General features: G+C 35.2%; 3 protein-coding genes across 6 annotated transcripts; 1 reads left to right on the top strand and 2 right to left on the bottom strand.

The window, feature by feature from the left end:
- The first annotated feature begins 1,680 nt into the window (after positions 1 to 1,680).
- On the top strand, positions 1,681 to 3,834 carry LOC114183485 (leucine-rich repeat protein 1-like). 2 transcript variants are annotated; one of them, XM_028070518.1, is made up of 7 exons: positions 1,681 to 1,949; positions 2,052 to 2,184; positions 2,396 to 2,467; positions 2,590 to 2,733; positions 2,823 to 2,894; positions 2,998 to 3,069; positions 3,422 to 3,834. In XM_028070518.1, the coding sequence occupies exons 1-7, from the start codon at positions 1,859 to 1,861 to the stop codon at positions 3,462 to 3,464; spliced, it is 627 nt and encodes a 208-aa protein (XP_027926319.1). In that variant the 5' UTR covers positions 1,681 to 1,858; the 3' UTR covers positions 3,465 to 3,834. The 2 variants fall into 2 exon arrangements, with proteins under 2 accessions (XP_027926319.1, XP_027926318.1); XM_028070517.1 differs by having other exon boundaries at positions 1,686 to 1,949; positions 3,483 to 3,834.
- Positions 3,835 to 4,263: 429 nt separating this feature from the next.
- Positions 4,264 to 9,309, bottom strand: LOC114183484 (uncharacterized protein At2g33490-like). Of its 3 annotated transcripts, XM_028070515.1 has the most exons (12): positions 8,960 to 9,309; positions 8,760 to 8,832; positions 8,586 to 8,663; positions 8,410 to 8,471; positions 8,254 to 8,322; positions 8,036 to 8,064; positions 7,743 to 7,950; positions 7,408 to 7,650; positions 7,282 to 7,320; positions 6,760 to 6,813; positions 5,672 to 6,663; positions 4,264 to 4,557 (listed from the first exon to the last, which is right to left on the bottom strand). In XM_028070515.1, the coding sequence occupies exons 1-11, from the start codon at positions 9,113 to 9,115 to the stop codon at positions 5,698 to 5,700; spliced, it is 1,977 nt and encodes a 658-aa protein (XP_027926316.1). In that variant the 5' UTR covers positions 9,116 to 9,309; the 3' UTR covers positions 4,264 to 4,557; positions 5,672 to 5,697. The 3 variants fall into 3 exon arrangements, with proteins under 3 accessions (XP_027926316.1, XP_027926314.1, XP_027926315.1); XM_028070513.1 differs by having other exon boundaries at positions 8,410 to 8,663; XM_028070514.1 differs by lacking the exon at positions 7,282 to 7,320 and having other exon boundaries at positions 8,410 to 8,663.
- A 1,599-nt stretch (positions 9,310 to 10,908) lies between these two features.
- On the bottom strand, positions 10,909 to 16,364 carry LOC114185513 (pyruvate dehydrogenase E1 component subunit beta, mitochondrial). The gene is made up of 15 exons (XM_028073272.1): positions 16,223 to 16,364; positions 15,957 to 15,994; positions 15,816 to 15,875; positions 15,653 to 15,733; positions 15,509 to 15,535; positions 15,357 to 15,419; positions 14,074 to 14,160; positions 12,883 to 13,008; positions 12,599 to 12,732; positions 12,400 to 12,472; positions 12,206 to 12,271; positions 12,036 to 12,074; positions 11,816 to 11,940; positions 11,619 to 11,733; positions 10,909 to 11,387 (listed from the first exon to the last, which is right to left on the bottom strand). Exons 2-15 carry the CDS (start codon positions 15,978 to 15,980, stop codon positions 11,319 to 11,321), a joined length of 1,089 nt encoding a protein of 362 aa, XP_027929073.1. The 5' UTR covers positions 15,981 to 15,994; positions 16,223 to 16,364; the 3' UTR covers positions 10,909 to 11,318.
- Between the last annotated feature and the right edge of the window lie 1,872 nt (positions 16,365 to 18,236).

Consider the following 18,236-nt stretch of genomic DNA (forward strand, 5'->3'; position numbering starts at 1 on the left):
ATTGAAATTCAATGTTTATGAGAGCACATGACGATGATGTTAAAGTCCCTAAATTGTATAGCCATTGATAAAGAACAAAAAGTGGCTTTCGAAAAGATGTTGGATTGAATTTGATTTGAAGGGAGCAATGGCGGGAATAACATTAATACATTTGCATCCTAAAAAAGTAAATTAACACTCTTCCTCTGCCACTCCTAACCAAAATGTTCACAATAAATAATAATATTAGAGATTAACGATTAGTTATAAAATATTAGAATACATTAACGGAATAAATATTTTAATTACTTTCTAGTTCAAAATTTTGTTCCCTCCCTTTCCCCTTTCTTAAGCGTCAAAAGACAACTGTAGATGGGGAGTGGTGGGGCATAATACTACATCTTTCTAAATGTGGTGGTCAATGGTCAAAGAACCAATATAATTTCTTTTACACGTGAGGTGTTGATTATACACTCAACAATAATTATGCGTATGGAAAGCTTTTATCGCTTTGGTGAAGAAGAGAAAGAGTTAAGTAGAAACGGCTTTTTGTTTTGTACAGTAATAATATCATAACTTTTTCCGAAGCTTATGGTTGGAGAGTGTGTGAGAATGAAAAGGAGTTAACGTGGGTAATGAGAGACAGATAAAAAGAGACAGTGATGTGGTCTAAGTCTGAAATCTCCAAGTCACTTCTTTTAATGAGGAGATCATTGCATTATCTGTCTAAGATCACACAAAGGGACTCTTTCATGCTTTTGTGTCCCTCCCACTATCAAAAAAGAAGATACAAAGTACAGTAACTTGAAACAGAACAAACCAACATCAACATGCATGCTTCATGCTGTCAACCAATTCAACCCATTGAGTCCTCCCAAGTCAAAATTATAGTGTTGGACTTGGACCCATTAACATAACATGCATTAAAAGACGAGTATTTCATTTGCATCTGCGTTTCACATGCAATGCCAAACCACAAAAGTAGCATCTATAATCTTTCTATTCACTTTCTTCATTCCTAGCTAGTGCCTTACTTTTACGTGTCCAATCACAAATCTTACTATCATGCTTCCAGTTAACTAATTTGACATCATGGTTGACTAATCAAAAACCAATTTAACTTTATCATCTTTATCATTTTATTACTTACGGTTTTCAATATCATTACTAATATTCCTTGCTGCTTTGTGTCAGAGATAATTTTTTCTAATAAAAGAAAACAGAATGAACAATTATTCTCCTTCTTTGAAATCACACCATCCATCACCGAATCTCACATAATTTTTTTTTTTTCAAATACAAGCAGACAAGAGGAAGAACAACTTAGTTTAATTAGTCTGTGTTATTGCATAAAACGACCTACTGCGATAGACTTAAACTCTATTGCTTGAATACTGAATAATTAATCAATATCCTAAATGTTTTCCTTATTAAAATTCAAATAGTGTTTATATTCTTTGACCTAACTAAATATATCAAGAATAACAATTATATAATAGTTATTTATAGAGGCCTATAGGGAATGACTAATTTGTTCGTTTAAAATTATGTTTTGAAAAAGAGTAAGGATATTTAACGCAAGACTACATTGGTAGTTGAGTGTGAATAGACAAACTAAAGAGGTAGCATCTCATATCCATTCACGGGCACTATAAAAATTCTCCATATATTTGTGATTCCATTCCAAAAGCATAATTGCATTAAAGAAAGAGGAAGATTTGGTCTCTAATACAAGTTTTTGTTATTAGTATTATTACTATTAGGCGCACTTCGACTACAAATAGAACCATCTACTGGTGTCAGATGGTGTGAGGGGTGAGGGTCTAAAATCTCTACTCCAGTCAAGTCTCTCTCTACCAACTTTCAGGGTTGCTACTTCATGGAGAGGAGCATGAGGGTACCTTTTTACGTTCTTGCCATTTTTCTTCTCCTATCAGACCCTTTCGCTGTTATAAATGCAAACTCTGAAGGTAAACCCACCCCTTTGTATATATGCGTTCCATATGTATCCAGCCGAAGAATCTTGTCACAATAGTATTTTCTTCTTTTTTTTTGAACTTGAAAACGAACAGGTGATGCTCTGTTCGCGTTCAGAAGAGCTGTGAAAGACCCAAATAACGTTCTACAGAGCTGGGATCCAACTTTGGTGGATCCTTGTACATGGTTCCATGTTACCTGTGATGATGATAAGAGAGTGACCCGACTGTAATTAACTCCATCTTGTCCTTTCAGTTTCTCACGTTTTTATTTGGAATGTATTCTTTGTATTTTTTATTTTATTATGTGTGTGTGGGTGTAGAATAAGTCAGGAAGGTTCGTCCGACCACCATAATCACGATAAGTTATCAGGAGAAGGACCTGTAACATGTTTGTTTGATATGGGTTAAGTCTGATAATTGCGTGCGTACTCATGCAGGGACCTCGGACATGCAAAATTGTCTGGTCATTTGGTTCCAGAGCTAGGGAAGCTCCAGCGCCTTCAATTTCTGTAAGCGCCGTAGCGAAGTTTGTATTTATCTATTTTCTGAAAATGTCTGACAGACATCACTAAAGATCAAATATGTTATGCAAAGATAGAACCTAAGATTTGGTTTGGCAATGTATGTGCAGAGAACTGTACAAGAATGATTTGAAGGGTCCAATACCAAAGGAACTTGGAGACCTCAAGAACCTGGTTAGCTTGGGTCTCTACCAGAATAACCTCACTGGCTCCATTCCCGCCACCCTGTCCAACCTCTCCAACATCAAATTCTTGTAAGTTAATTAAAATAAATAGTAAGTGGACCGTTCACCAAGCCTAAGTTTAAGCCTAAGCCTAAGCCTTTTATGATACAATATTACAGGCGGCTCAACAGCAACATGCTCACTGGAAGAATACCGAGGGAACTCACTAAGTTGGGAAACCTCAAGATCTTGTGAGTCTCTCTGTCCTACCTTTTCAATATCACACATCTCTTCATTCTTCTCCGTAAATTCTAATTTCTCACGTTTTAAATTCGTTTTTCTTATGTTATGCAGAGACCTATCAAACAACGATCTGTGTGGTACTTTCCCGACATCCGGCTCTTTTTCCAAGTTCTCTGAACAAAGGTGAGTCAATCTAAAACTTAATAATCCGAGTACTTCACAAGGTCCACTTCGTTACTACTTGCAAAATTGATATTATTACTCGCACAAATTTTGTCACAGATTCTGTAAGTAAGTTTAAGCCGCTATTTCTGCAGGGTGATAACAGACAGTAGTAATAACAGATGACTTGAACTCAACTCATTGGTGACAAGAAAATATATAAATACCATCAAAATAGGAAAATGGCGATTATAATTTTCTTTTGACTTTTCAATGCTGATCATTTGTAGAATTTAGCAATTACTTTCATGCTTCTATATAACATTGATAATGGCATTCCCCTGTTATGATTTCATGCTTCTCTTACCTCTAGATCCATGCCCAAGTTGATCTATGTGTGTGAGAGAATTGGATAATAGTTTATATTCCTGCAGTTTCAAGAATAACACAAGACTGAAAGGACCGGAATTAATGGGATTCGTCAGATATGATACTGGAGAAAGCTGCAAATGAAGGATTATATCTACCAAATAACCAGGAGGAAGTCAATCTCTATCGTCCAAACAACGTATCATATAGGAAATGTCTATTTTCCTTGCATCCGTTCCAAATTACCAATATTATGCATTGCATTCTAATTAGGACATCGGCAATTCTTTTCTTGGTTTCCAAATCTGTACAGCTAGTACGGATGGTTTGTGATGTCCATTTGTAATATATAGATAGATATAGATTAATTATAATGATAATGACAAAAGCCACTTAAATTTGGGTATTTGGAATTTACATACATGTTCGAAACAAAATTGCCCCAATAAGTCCACAAGAGTACCCATTTGTCTGACTTAAACTAATTCTACCAGATCATAGAAAATGCCACGGTACCTAGGTAGTGATCAGCACCTGCTAGAGCATAATTGCAAGAAGGTCCACTTCTCTTCTTTTTTTATTATTGCAACGTGTTTTATTAACCAAATAGCGATTCAACAACAAAAGCGACATTGTTACACTACATGAAATTCTATTCTCTCTCTTCGTGTCCAGCTCCATCAGATTGCAGACAAATCAAAAGCATGATTTATGCATGCAAATCCAGAAATAAATCGAATTCTCCGAGAATTGATTTCATGTGTTCGTGGAAATGTTTACTTAAGAAAACATATGAAAGCAAACTGCACTTATTGAAAGGTACACAACTTAATTTAGACAATTGGATTGCTCGTAAAGAGGAGGCGTGATTGATTGGTTACCGTCATTGCTTAAATGCATATCTCAACAATAAAGCCGATGGGCATTTATTTCGAAATAAGAAAACAAAAAGCCCATAAAGTTGAATTAACAATGATTATGACAGACACACGAATACTAGGTAAAAACGAATATATACATCTTTGCAACTAAGCAAAACTTAACCTAAGTTTTCTTGGCCCCAAGCTTAATTTGCCAGGCCGTAAAGGCTAACTTCAGACGTAAGTAGAATTAGTCTGCACAAGTATCCATTGACTATACCTGGGTTCATCGCATAACATTAGTCAAAACAGAAAGGGAACATTAAATCATACGTAAGTTAAACTAAAATTTCTCACAGTATTGGTAGCAGGAACAGGAACAATAATAAAGCAATTGCTAAATCTTACAATGGTAATACCAATTAGTTTAGAATTGAAAATTCTCCAATGCATTATAAAAACTACCCCATCATGTCCTAAATTATGCATCCCATCATTATAAACACTTCCACCTATTGCACATGTTATTTTAAGGACAAGATGAAAAAAATAGCAAGCAAGTGAGCTTCTGCATGTATGACCTCATATTATAAAGTACTTGTGCATAATAAAATGTCAAGTCCATTTAAAATAGATGATGCTTGCACCAAAAATATTCTCAATCCCAATGTGCATTTCCAGTAGAGAGTATTTTGCATATAGATTACATAGTCTATTTTGTCATATGGCAAACTATTCCAAAAGTTTAAACGGTTAGATAAAGACAAAATTTAGAACACATCCCTTCATCCAAATGCCTTGTGATTAAATTCAACACTTTATTAGAAGAATGGAAGTGACTAAGAGAGATTAAGGTATTTCCGGAGGAAAAGGACAGAATAAAAACTGAATATTATGACATTAGAATTGACTTCATATGATATGAAATAATGTTGCAATTGCAATACATAAAGCACTAACCCTTATTTATCCTAATTTTTTATTATAATCCTAATTAATAAAGTCCAAAGAGATAAACTCACATACTCCAAATTACACTAAGGATACAATAAAAAGTATTGGATATTTTTCATTTAACAATTTTATTCCACAAGGGGGAATTGGAAATCATTTATATATTGCAAGAACTTTGAAGATAGAAATAGGTGTCCTATACCAAAGGCTTTTACAGGTTCTTGATGTTATAGACGTGGGTACGGATCTTTATCTCCATTTTATACCATTCCAAACCAGGCAAATGGAGACAAAGGTTTTGCCATCTATAAATGAAACTTCAACACTTTCTACATTGTCTAAATTTCACAATTAAAAAAAAGTTCAAATAAATCAAGGAAAACAAAAATAATAGAAAATAAGAAAAAAGGTAAACAAAAAGCCCTGGTTTAAAAAAATACCTCTGGTCTAAATATCCACAGCAACCTCAGCAATCTGATGATGGCTGACTACTAGATAACGCTAGTGGTATCAGAGGAGAAGCATTAGTCTCGGATATAGATGATCCATGAGAAGAATCTAGTGTTCTAGGAACATGTAATGCTGCAACTCTAGCGCCACTAGAAGGTATGGAGAAACTACGAGTCATGGCCGGAGGTGGCATTGGCAATGGAGATGCAGCACTTGATGCGGCCAAATTATTTGCAGAGGAAACCTTTTGACCTCTAGACAACAAGGGACCAGAATGACCCACCAAACCTAAAAACCTTGAATTCGATGGGAAACTGGTTGGAGGCCTAGGAAGTTCATGAAGCTCACTTATTTTGGGTGAAGACACGAGAGTGGGAGAAGCAGTGGGAGATAGTTTTGGAGATGATGACCGAGGCTGAGGGATTGGACTTGGCAAAAGAGGTCCAGAGAATAGTTGAACACTTTCTACCAAAACCGGCCTGGTAGGCCCGGGATCACTTGTCAATGGGCCAGAAAAGGCATATCTTTTAATCTTTTTAGAGTGAGCAGAAATGTAATCACGGTTCGAGGATAAAAAATTATCTGCCAGAGGACGAGGCAATCTCGTGGATGCAGTATTACTGTTACTTTCCTTGTGTACTGACTGAGCACTTCTGACAATAGAACCAGAAAATTCATCACCACTATCTTTTTCATGTTTCTTTTGATCCAATGGGGATGAATGCCACAAGTTCTTTGTAGGTTCACTTAAATTTGCCTGCACTTTGGAAGGTTTTGGATTATTTGAACTTGAAGAGATTGAACTCTTGGCATCAACGGGTGTGGGTAGCACATATGAACTAAACTTCCGAGATAAAGATGGGCGCATCTGTCTCATTTTTTCAATTGCATCAGGTTTACTATCAGCAAAAAGCGGGGCAGATTGGCTCCCTGTCCTAACCCTAAAGGAAAATAAATTCCTTTGAAGTTTGTCTAAGTTTTCCTGCAAACAGAGCAAAAGATTCATTGTGCATGCCCTTGCGTACTTTAAGTTTTATAGGCTCCAAAAAAAACTGAAGATAATAGATGTATTTTTTACCTTGGCAGCTTCAGATGTAAGACCTCCAGGAGGTGTAACTTCCACTTGATCCAGCTGTAAAGAGGTGAACACGGATAAGCACCATGTCATCAAGATGAGTAATATAAGCCAATTGAAGTCTTTTATAAACTTTGAAAATTAAAACTATATATATATTGTTCAGAACCAAAATCTTCAAAATCAGAAGTTCATTACTGAAAACTTCCATAGCATTTTCATGCATTGACCAAAGAAGTTAAAACCCCGAAGTTTACTTGAAGAGGTTCTTGCTCAACCCATCCATCTAGTGGCATTCTAATTAAACTGTATTACTCGTGTGCATAGAGCAGTTAGTCACAATTAAACAAACAAATATGCAAAACTTTTGAGCTTAAGACTGTAAAAACAACTTTGCGCACAACATAATCTCTCTCCAGGAATTTAGTCATTCACTCATTAATTTTGCTTTCACACATATACACCATAGCATGCAGTAGGATTCAAACCCTTCAACGACCACCACATGAGTGCACAATCATTCACCTGTTCCCTTTTGCGTGTCAGTAGATGTAATTTCCCAGCCTTCATTAGACAACCATTTCTAAATAAATTCAAAATCATCAAAGGGGAAGAAAAAAATTGAAGATCATAGTTACTTAAGGTAGTCACCTCCATGGAGTTTCGTGACGTAGAAACATCTCGGTCTTGTTCAGTTTGTCCATAATCAAAACTCAGCTCACCATCATCATTATCATCATAACCACCACCATCATCATCTCCATCGTCACCTTCATACCCATCCTCCTCTTCAAGACCACTGAACTGGTAATCAATGTGCTGCTGTTCAGTTACAGATTTTACATGTGGTTCTACTGTCTCAAGGGACTTGACTGCTTTCTTGAAAAAACACAACTGTTTTGGGCACAAAAGAAAGCAATGGTAATAACATTAAAAAAAAAAAGGAAACTCCAATTTTTGCAAGGAAACAGGGGCATGTGAAGAACCTGAGAAGCATGGTGACGCGTTGCCTGTGTTAGAAGACTACGCGATTGTCCTTGCTTCAGAGATTTCAATCGGAAAACAAACAAAGTAGCCTCTTCATCATATTCATCATGAGCAGTTTGCAACTGCTGCAAAGAAAAAGTTTCCCCTTTCCCGCCTTTAGACCTGCCTCCTTCTCTGTATCTTGCTACCATATAGTCATATAAGTCTCTGCATATCATATGACACAATGACAAGTATATCAGTGTGACAGTCAAAGACAAGACCAGATCCAAAAATAAAAAACATTTCAAACCTTTTCTCATCACACTGCCGCTTCATCTCCTGGTCGAGTGTTAAAAAAAAAAAAGATAAAAATTACAAAAAGTCATCCATGCAGAATATAAAAATAAAGATATTTTTAGGTTACTGCAATAAGAAAAAGCTGAATCTGAAAGTTGAAGGAGAGTGATGCATAAGTAGGTTTGTGTAAGTGCAACAGATAGAGATATAAAAAAGATTAGAATTAGAAACCTCAACAATTCGAAGTTCATTCAATAGAGACTCTGAGGGAATGGTAATTGTCTGAATAATATGAGAACGCTGGAATGGGAAAGAAAAGAGTGATGAAAAGCAGAGATAATAAGAAGTAAAGATAAAATGGAAATAGAGAGAAGATTAGGAAGAGACGTAGTCATCAATGAGTTTGTGGAGTTTGAACTGGATTTTGCCGAGCATGAGGAGAAGTTTTCCTGCAATAATATAATGGAAAAGAACAGGGCAAGGGGTTAGTGAAGAGAGAAAAATGAGAAGGGTGATGAGGTGTGTGCGGAAGTGGAAGAAGAAGTAAAAGAAGAGTAGAGTGCCAGTTTCTTCTCCGTGGTCATTTAAAGCGGTCTTCTCGAGAAGACAAGAACCCATGTCCCGCAAGGACTCAGAGAATTCTGTAAGAAGAGAATAATAGATCATATTCAAAGCCTGAAATGATGAAGAAAATAATGAATGAATGAATGAACGATATTCCAACGTCCCAACCCTACCATAGGCACTGCTGGCGGTTGCGGCCGCGGCGGAAAGCAAGGTGTCATAGCAGTCCCTCATGTCTTGCATATCCTGAAGACCAATTCCAAATCAATTCCATCCGTCAAACCCTAAAAGTAGAGATGTATTGTATGATAGGGTAGGATATGTTGAAGAAACAGAGATGGAAAGAGAAATGCGAATGTGGAGGCGTGCGTGCCTGGGTGGCCCGAGCGAGCTCGTCAAGCTGGCCCAGGGGCTGGATGGAGTTGGAGGAGTCATGCTTGCGAGTGCGATTGTGAAGCGCCAGACCTCGCAATTTCCTCAGAGAGTTCTTCATCGATGCCTTGCAATCGTTTCTCCTCCTCTCTGCCATTAACTTTTGCTTTGTTTGTTCGTAACGAATGAGAGATTAGAGTGTAGAATAGCAAAAGGAAATCGCCGCCAACAACGACAACCAGGAGGTGGTCAAATCCCCTTCCCCATCCCAATCAGACCATTTCTTTCTTCAACCGCTTCCTCTGCTTACGCCACCAACTCCTCCCACGCAAATTCCACCACCCCCAACCTTCCATTATTTCTATTATTATTATTATTATTATTATTATTATTTATTTATTTTTAATAATATTGTATTTCTATTTACCATTACTATTATATTATTCTACAGAACAATTTTCCCTGACCTTCTTCTGTCTTCCCTTCTTCCTCCCTCTCTCAATTCTCTGCTTCTCGTTACTCCACCCTTCTAATCATTGAATTATATTATAAAACTACTCACTCAAAATACTTTCGTTCACTTGTCAAAAGTCAAGGCCGCACCTTCCATGCATACAACTTTTTCTATATTTTTTTTTTCTCCAAACAAGAATCAATACAAAATGTTCTTCTCCAAAATGTAAGCTTTTCAACTTTGACTTTTAAAATGACTGCCAAACTATTTTTCAAAATTATGTTCCCTAACTAAAACAAAGACACGTTTTTCAAATTAAAAATACTTCGTTTATGGAAAGTGACACTGAAGCTTCTAAATTCCATTTGTCTGCAAAACTCAACTATTTATCACATTTTGACTCCGCTCCAAGAATAATGTAATCGAATTTGATATCATAACTTGCTTTGCGAAAGTGAGATTTTGTTCTAAAAAAGTCTTGGATACAAATAACATTCAAAAAGAACTAAGAAAACATATTTTGGAATTTATGAAAGATTTTTTATGAAAATATCATCACTTAAGTTTTTGTTTAAGGTTTATACACGCATTATAATCAGTATTTGTACGTGAGGTTTTTTTTTTTGCTTTAAAGTTCTACAGTTTTATTTTTAAAAGTGGTCGAAAGGATGAAAGGAAAAATGTATTTAAATTATCAAATCGAGATTATTAAGTATTAATAAAACAAACCCTGGATGAAATCTTAGGGAACGAGAATTTGTGTTCAAAATATTGTTTTCATCCCCACATACAACGTTAATATTCTAGAAAAAGAAAAAATAGAACATTTCATCATGTCAAAACGTCAAATAAAATAAAACCGAGAAGTTATGGTTGAAAATAATACATTGACAAAGTATTAATATATTTTCCTTTCATTTTAAATATTTATCCAAAAAAGACTTAAAAAATTAGCACCATCTTTGTCCTTCAAAACCTTCCCTCTCAAATATACTCCAACAACAAATATAATTTACTATTGCCAGTGACATTTTATGGCATATAATTAGGTCTACGACATAAATTTGCTAAATTATCTTCCCTGGTTAATACATTGACATGATACTAAATGAAGTTGACTACAACAACTATATCTAAAAGCAACCTCCAACTGATTTCTCATGATTCACGGTGAAAAGGTTCACAGATAAAAGTTAAGTTCGTTTACGCAAAGGGTAAGATAACTGGAAAAGGTAAAATTCGCAAAGAAAGTAGGAGGAAATGGCAAATGAAGAAATTTCTTCGATTGACATTAACAGCAGCCAATATGATTTCGTGGCTATTGGTGAACCGAAAGAACGGCAGAGAAAAACGACAAGCTTTGGGGGTTCACGGTGACTTAGACCAAGCACCATCCACAACACCAGGTACCCACAGCCTTGCTCTCCACAAGGATACGGACATCATATCAAATTAAATATCTCTGGCCTGCCAAGTAACTGAAACAGTAAAGAGAATTGAATAAAAAAAGTAAGCTAGATCTTGCATAGAACTGGTCCACTGGAAAGAAACTCGACAATGTATTCAAAAAATTGACTACTTAGTTATTGCCAATCAGAAACCAAAACACAGAAGACTTCCCGCCCTGTGTTATTGTTTTCCAAGTTATTAAACTTAACTTCCTCCCATATATATATATGCTGGCTGAGAATGGGGAAAAAATGTATGGCATCTGTGAGTCCTGAAAATTAGGAATATACAACAGAATTTTTGAACCAAAGCCTAGCATAACCCACGAGTTAAAACCAGCATTCTTTGGTTGTAATTTCTTCCTGCTGTTTTATGGTGGAAATTTGGGGAAAAATTGTTTTTGGTACATCAAGGATTACCAAAGAACTAATCAGGACGTGAAATTTTTTCAGAACTTTCAAGCAGCTGCAGCCAAAGGCACCGATCTGTGGCATGCTCTCTTCGCAGCTCGAACAATATCTTCAATCTGTCCATCCACATATACCAGAAAGCAATCAGATTTAAATTCTCTATACACATGTACCAAAACCTTAAACAAAGTAGCATCAAAACTCGTGTCACACAAAACCATTATGTCCAGGCTATCATTACACCCATTCAAAATAGAAATAGATTTCCGGATCAAAATAAAGAAAACGGATCTTCCAAAACAAGTTGACATATTCAGAAGAAACAATTAATATTCTACAATCATTACCTGTGGGACAGCCATTCTCTCCAGGTTAGCTGCGTATGGCATAGGGACATCAGCCCCGGCAATTCTCTCAACCGGTGCGTCAAGATAACCAAAACTCTCCTCAATGACAGATGTGCTGCTCAAGAGAAGTGTACACTCACATGATTGGCAAGAGTTAACCAGAAAGATACAGAGAAAGTCAATGTAAAGAGACAAACCAGATTTCAGCCCCAACACCATGCTGAGGAAACCCTTCTTCAACTGTCACCAGCCTGTTGGTTTTCCTGACAGAAGTATTGATCGTGGCCCGATCCAGCGGTCGGATTGAACGCAAATTAATAACCTATGTGGATAAAAACGTCACTAACCATTATCATAACCCAAATGAAGTTTTTCAGAAAGAGGGGAAAGTTCATTACAAACTCTTGCAAGTCTTACCTCAGCACTGATTCCTTCTTTAGCCAGTGCCTCAGCAGCCTAAAAACCAAGAAGAGATATTTAAGAATGTTATCTACTTTGGTAGTACAGGACGGGTTAGAGACTTTTAACTTTTTAGAACAACATAATATTCATATCTACACCACAAAAGGATCTTCCGGTAAACAAACCTTGAGAGCATAGCCAACCATTTTTGAATAAGCTGTAATAGTTACATCTTTTCCTTCCCTCTCAATCTGTCAGTGGTAAAATGCATGAAGCAAACATGAATTTAGTTAGATGCAGTAAGAAAGCATTATTGTGTAATAAATAACTAAATATGGCTCTAGAAACAAGGATTCGTACACTACATATAATTAGCTACCTTTGCTTTTCCTATGGGAAGGCAAAAACTGGAATCAAGAGCTTCAGCTGAAACAGGGAATGACTCACCATACCTAGGGGACATAACATACAAATTAAATATTCTTTGGAATAATAATAACAACTGGTGTTAAAACTATGGCAACCTATTTCACGGGTGGGGAGGTTGTGTGGGGTGAGAATCAAGCAGCAAAACTTACAGCAACTCATTTTCAAGAAAAACAACAGGATCTGGGTCCCTTATAGCAGCTTTAAGCAAACCACGTGCATCTTCTGATGAATACGGTGTTAGGACTTTCAACCCAGGGCATGTAGCATACCAAGATGCATAACACTGCATAAAAGCAAATTGCAGTTACATAGATGAAATCTAAAGCATTTATCAGTTCTCCACAGCTGTAAAGCAGAGTAAATTCAATGCAGAATTTAACGAAATAGTGAAATAAAGTTTGTAAATAAAAGAAAGTATCTTTGAGAACCATACTTGAGAATGCTGGGCACCAACCCCAGCAGCAGCACCATTGGGTCCTCTAAAAACAATAGGTACAGATATTTGCCCAGCAGACATGTAATTGGATTTTGCAGCAGAATTAATAATATGGTCTATTGCCTGCAACAATAGTTAAAATTCAATGAGTGGATAAAAATTAAATAATTAATCAGCAAGCTAATAAAACAAAGATGACACAGCTGTATAGCAGACAAATGAAGCTAAAAACTAAGCAATATTCAAGCTACCAGTGGTCAACAACATTAAGATTGCAAACAAAAGGCCCTACTTCATGCAGCGTTGTCAAGTAACCAAATTGCAGCAAAAAGGCCTGCCATCTAATAAACTAAATTGATTTGTATGGCATTGAAGTGATGTTAAAACAATTATTTAAAACACTACAGAATTGCTTTATTTTTAAAGTCAATTATGATTGACACTGTTAACAATAAACTGAATCCCTCTTTTGAATACTGAGATCGGCAGCTTGGCCCAACAACAAATCCTTAGCTTTATATCTTTAACAGGTTAGTCAGACACGGAATTTCAAAAGCATTAAGTATGTCATCCCTGCAATGAGCAGAGAATCACTTCAGGTTCTCCTAGAGCAGCAATCACAAGCCCAAAACATGTAATATCTTGACAACTATTGGTGATTTGTCATGTGACTCCTCTAGCAGCATGCCATTTACTAGCATGCATTGTTTTTCACATCCCCACCCCCTCTAGTTTGAGATTGACTATTATCAATATCATCATGACTTCTATTTATGAATGATGACTACGGTTTTTACAGAGTAATTTTTATTTTTTGAGCATTTATATGTCTGCTAGAAATTAATTATATCATTTATCTTATATACATTAAATTTGCTCTCGTGCCAAGCATTTTTTGAGTTGGGTAGGCACACCTATATCCTGATCATTAACACAGCCTCACAGTGAAGTCAACATTTCTCCTTAAGGAATCATCATCACGTATTCAAAAACTCAACTCAGGTATTCCTATCACTAAAGAGAAAACTCATACAATGTTTACAATGTTATATAATCATCTTCATGTACAGCCAGGTTCACATATATATATATATATATATATATATATATATATATATATATATAATGTAACACTTAACTCCACACTAAATTTAACAAAGAAATGATGCAATAAAGATATAATCCTACCTGCATGGAGAAGTTAAAAGTCATAAACTCCACAACAGGCCTTAGACCATAGTAAGCAGCACCAACTCCAATACCAGCAAACCCAGCCTGTATTATAATTTCACAAAAAATTATGTAAATCCAACATATGCAACCATGTATAAATCCTGTTCTTTTTTGGCTAGGGATAGGCAGTTAAGTTCAATTCATAAAAGACAGTCTGTTAATCTCATTTTTAAGATGGAGAGCCAACCATGGTATTGAAAACATTATTGATATTAGAGTACAATATTGTGGCGAGAAGCTGAAAAGATTAATTTTCATGTTCAATAAGCAATTTGTTGCAAAAAGTGAAAAGCGGGACACATGAAAAACACAAAAAAGCCAAAAGTAGCATCCCATTCTAATTCCAAGGAATGCATCCCAAAGCCATCATATTATTAAAGCTTCAATTTATTTATTTTATAGGTTGATTCCATCAATGACTCTTTGGACATATTAAAGTTGGACCTTGGCAAGTTCAGAGAGAAATTCAGAGGTGGTTAGATGCCAAAATCTTACAAATTTCATTTGGAGAAGATTCAGGGTGAAACACATGTGCTTTATCGCCAACTCTAACTCATAACATTGTGCTTGGGTTAGTCATACCAACTAATTCAGAAAATGAAGAATAGCAACAAATAACAATAAAGGGTCTGCTTAATGTATAGTTTGAGTTCATCATTTGTTTTATAATTAAATATAGGTTTTTAACCAAAAATTGAATACCGATGAATTTCTCAATGCAATTTTTTTACTTTCTTGAATGGTACTAGATCTAATAGACTAAAACTGGGAGAGGGTTACAGCCTCAAGAAGTACCAAATGTGTACCAATTTGCAACAATTGTTACCTAAAAGTAAACCCAGTGAAGCGGTGTAAAGAATGAAAGGGAGGGTGGGAAGGAGATGTAAATAAGTTGCAAATAAAATGGGTGGAAAAATATAGTTTGAGTTCATCATTTGTTTTATAATCAAATACAGGTTATTAACCAAAAATTGAATACCGATGAATTTCTCAATGCAATTTTTTTTTCTTTCTTGAATGGTACTAGATCTAATAGACTAAAACTGGGAGAGGGTTACAGCCTCAAGAAGTACCAAATGTGTACCAATTTGCAACAATTGTTACCTAAAAGTAAATCCAATAAAGCGGTGTAAAGAATGAAAGGGAGGGCGGGAAGGAGATGTAAATAAGTTGCAAACAAAATGGGTGGAAAAGTATGAAGTATGAGAGAGACAGGAAATGTAGGGAAGGAAAATGACCTCAGTGATTGGGGTATCGAGAACCCTCTCAGGGCCATACTTCTCGAGCAGCCCCTTGGATATCTAAAATGAAAGAAGAAAGAAAGTTAAGAGGTAATACATAACGGTATCGAGTTTTTAAATCCAGAGGTTGGTAAGACAAGTAAACTAACCTTGTATGCACCCTGATATTCCCCAACCTGCACTTAAACAAAAGGAAAATGAAAGAACAAACATAAGAGAAGAGGGCAAGGGCGAAAATAATTAAAAAGAATGTAAAAGGAAAGAGACAATATAATAGAATGCAAATGGATGACCTCTTCACCCATCAAGAAGACTTTAGGATCAGCTGACATTTCCTCATCGAGTGCGGTGTTGAGAGCCTCTCGAACAGTGATCTGCAGCGAAAGACGTGAATCAGAGAAACGGCGAGTTTGGTTGATATCTGATAAGAGATTAGATGAGATCAATAATACGAACCTCTTTGGCGGCAGAAGAAAAATGCCTGATAGCGGAGAAGGCAGGGCGAATGCTCTGAGTCTGCAAAAAAGAGTGTGCGTTCTGTTGTGTTCATCGTATGAAGCAGAGTGAAATGCAATTGCAAACAGACAAAAGTCGTACCTTGTGCTTTATTACACCCCACATCTTTCTTCTTTGATCTTCAATCAAGCAAACAAAAACAAGAAAGTCACCAAAGTCGTAATCCCTCAACGAATTTCATTTTTTTATATCAAAAACTAAAAAAAGTAATCAACAACAAAAGCGAGAAGCAGATATGAACAAACAACATCTACGGTGGAAACAAACACCCTAGGACTAAGTAAGAGGCGCGTGCGAGGATTCAAAGAAAGATCTGGAAGAGGATGCAGAGGAAGAAGAAGCCGCACCTGTAACTGTAGCTGGATCCGATCCCCAGTAGCCTGATGATACCCACACAAACAAGTATGAACCAAACCAAACAACCCACACCCTTTTTCTCTTGCCCTTCCTCCTTTCGCTTTTTCTTTTCTATATAATATAATTATTTATTTATCGTTACACTTTTTTTTATTTATTATTCAAACTCGATTTTATTGGAATATTATAAAATAATTTAAAATAAGAAAAATTCTCAAACTAGAAAATGATACTGATAAAGATGAAATATTTACGTAAAATTCCAGTATTATATTCTTCAATCTTTTTAAAAATTTAATTGTCCAAATGAGATTTGTTTGTATAATTTTAGAATCTAATGAAATAATATTTTTAAATACCCTTACAAATGTTTTTTTAAAGTGTTAACTAAAAAACATAAACGAAAGGAAAACCTTAATTATAAAAAATAATATACTCGCCAACCACATGGGACATGGGTCGAGCGAGGTAGGTAGGTGAGGCAGGCACAGGCTGCTGTTCCTCCCCCCTCACACTAAACATAACCATTTCACAAACAATATTTGTAAACTTCACATTAATAATTAAAAAGGAAATTAATAATATATTTTTCTAACTAAATCAATTATTTTTAAAAATATACTAAATTATCCAAGTATTAATTATTATTTTCCTAAATTTCTTTCAATTTTATTAAATAAAAGACTATACAAAAGAGTATAATGTCAATTTTTAAAAAAGTTTAATTAAGATTTTTGTTTTTTTTAATTTAGAGATCTTTCATAAAATATTTTTACAATTTAAAATATTCTACTTTTAATTTTGAGAAACTTAAATTTTAAACCTATCGTAAATTTGAATGTTTTCATATAAGTCTCTAATAAAAAGTCATTTTATTAAATACTCAAAAAAATTATAATTTATTAATTAGTATTTGTCATTTGATTTTGTCATCAACTATGTAATTTTGCTATTTCTTTATATTTTTATTTTTTATAAGTATATTCATATAAAAGAAAACTTAAATAAGTCTTATATCTCTCATTTACAGTGCAATATCTATTAAAGAATATGTAAGTATTTAAGATATTTGCAAAAGGTAAAACTTATTCTATCTTTGATTACAAGATGTAATTCTAACATGTGTAAATAATAATTTTGTACAAATTTATACGATAACCGTCTTAGAATAGGAATTCAACCAAATTATGGCAAACCAAAATTTTGAAAGAGATAGTGAAGATACTTGGCTTTGGAAAGAAGAGGAGCAAGGAGTATTCGGTGCGAGATGTGTATATAATACATTGCAAGATACTTTAAAAGAGGAAAACACATATCTATTTAATGTCTTTTGGAGTTTGAAAGTACTTCCAACTGCAAAACATTTTGCACGACGAGTTTTGTTGAATAAGGTACCAACTAAGGACAATCTAGCACAAATTATGACAAACTTCAAACACTTCCATCTTTCGAACTTGAATGAAAAACAAAACAAGGTTTGGAAGGTTGTCTGGGTAGCAATAGTTCGGGCAATTCAGATTCATATAAATAACATTATTTTTAAGCAAGAGAAGGTAGATGTAGTGGAAATTTTCAGTGTGGCACAATTAAATGCTTGCTTATGGGTGAAAAACAAAATATCTACTGTTAGATTCTCTTACTCTGATTGGTATTGGTGTCCTTTTGAGTGTTTAAAAACTATGTGAAGTACCTAGTAGGAGAGAGATATGAGGTCTTTGCAGCAATTGAGACATGGTGTTAAGAGTTTAATTTGTTGGTTTGACCTTCTTAATTTTTTGTTGGTTATAGTACAATAAAGTTGGATAAGTTCTTCCAATGTTGAGTTATGGTGCACTTATTGTTAATCTTAGAACTACCATAGATTAATCTAGGAGGTCGTTACTAGTATGGTTGTTTTGTGCTAAAACAGAAAAATGGGAAATACAATCTTTCTAATGGTTCCTCACAGGTTCATTAATTCCTACAACGGCAGCCATGACATCTTTCATAACATGGAAGTGTTAG

This window comes from Vigna unguiculata, chromosome 5 (assembly GCF_004118075.2).
Source record: "Vigna unguiculata cultivar IT97K-499-35 chromosome 5, ASM411807v1, whole genome shotgun sequence".
Lineage (NCBI taxonomy): Eukaryota > Viridiplantae > Streptophyta > Magnoliopsida > Fabales > Fabaceae > Vigna > Vigna unguiculata.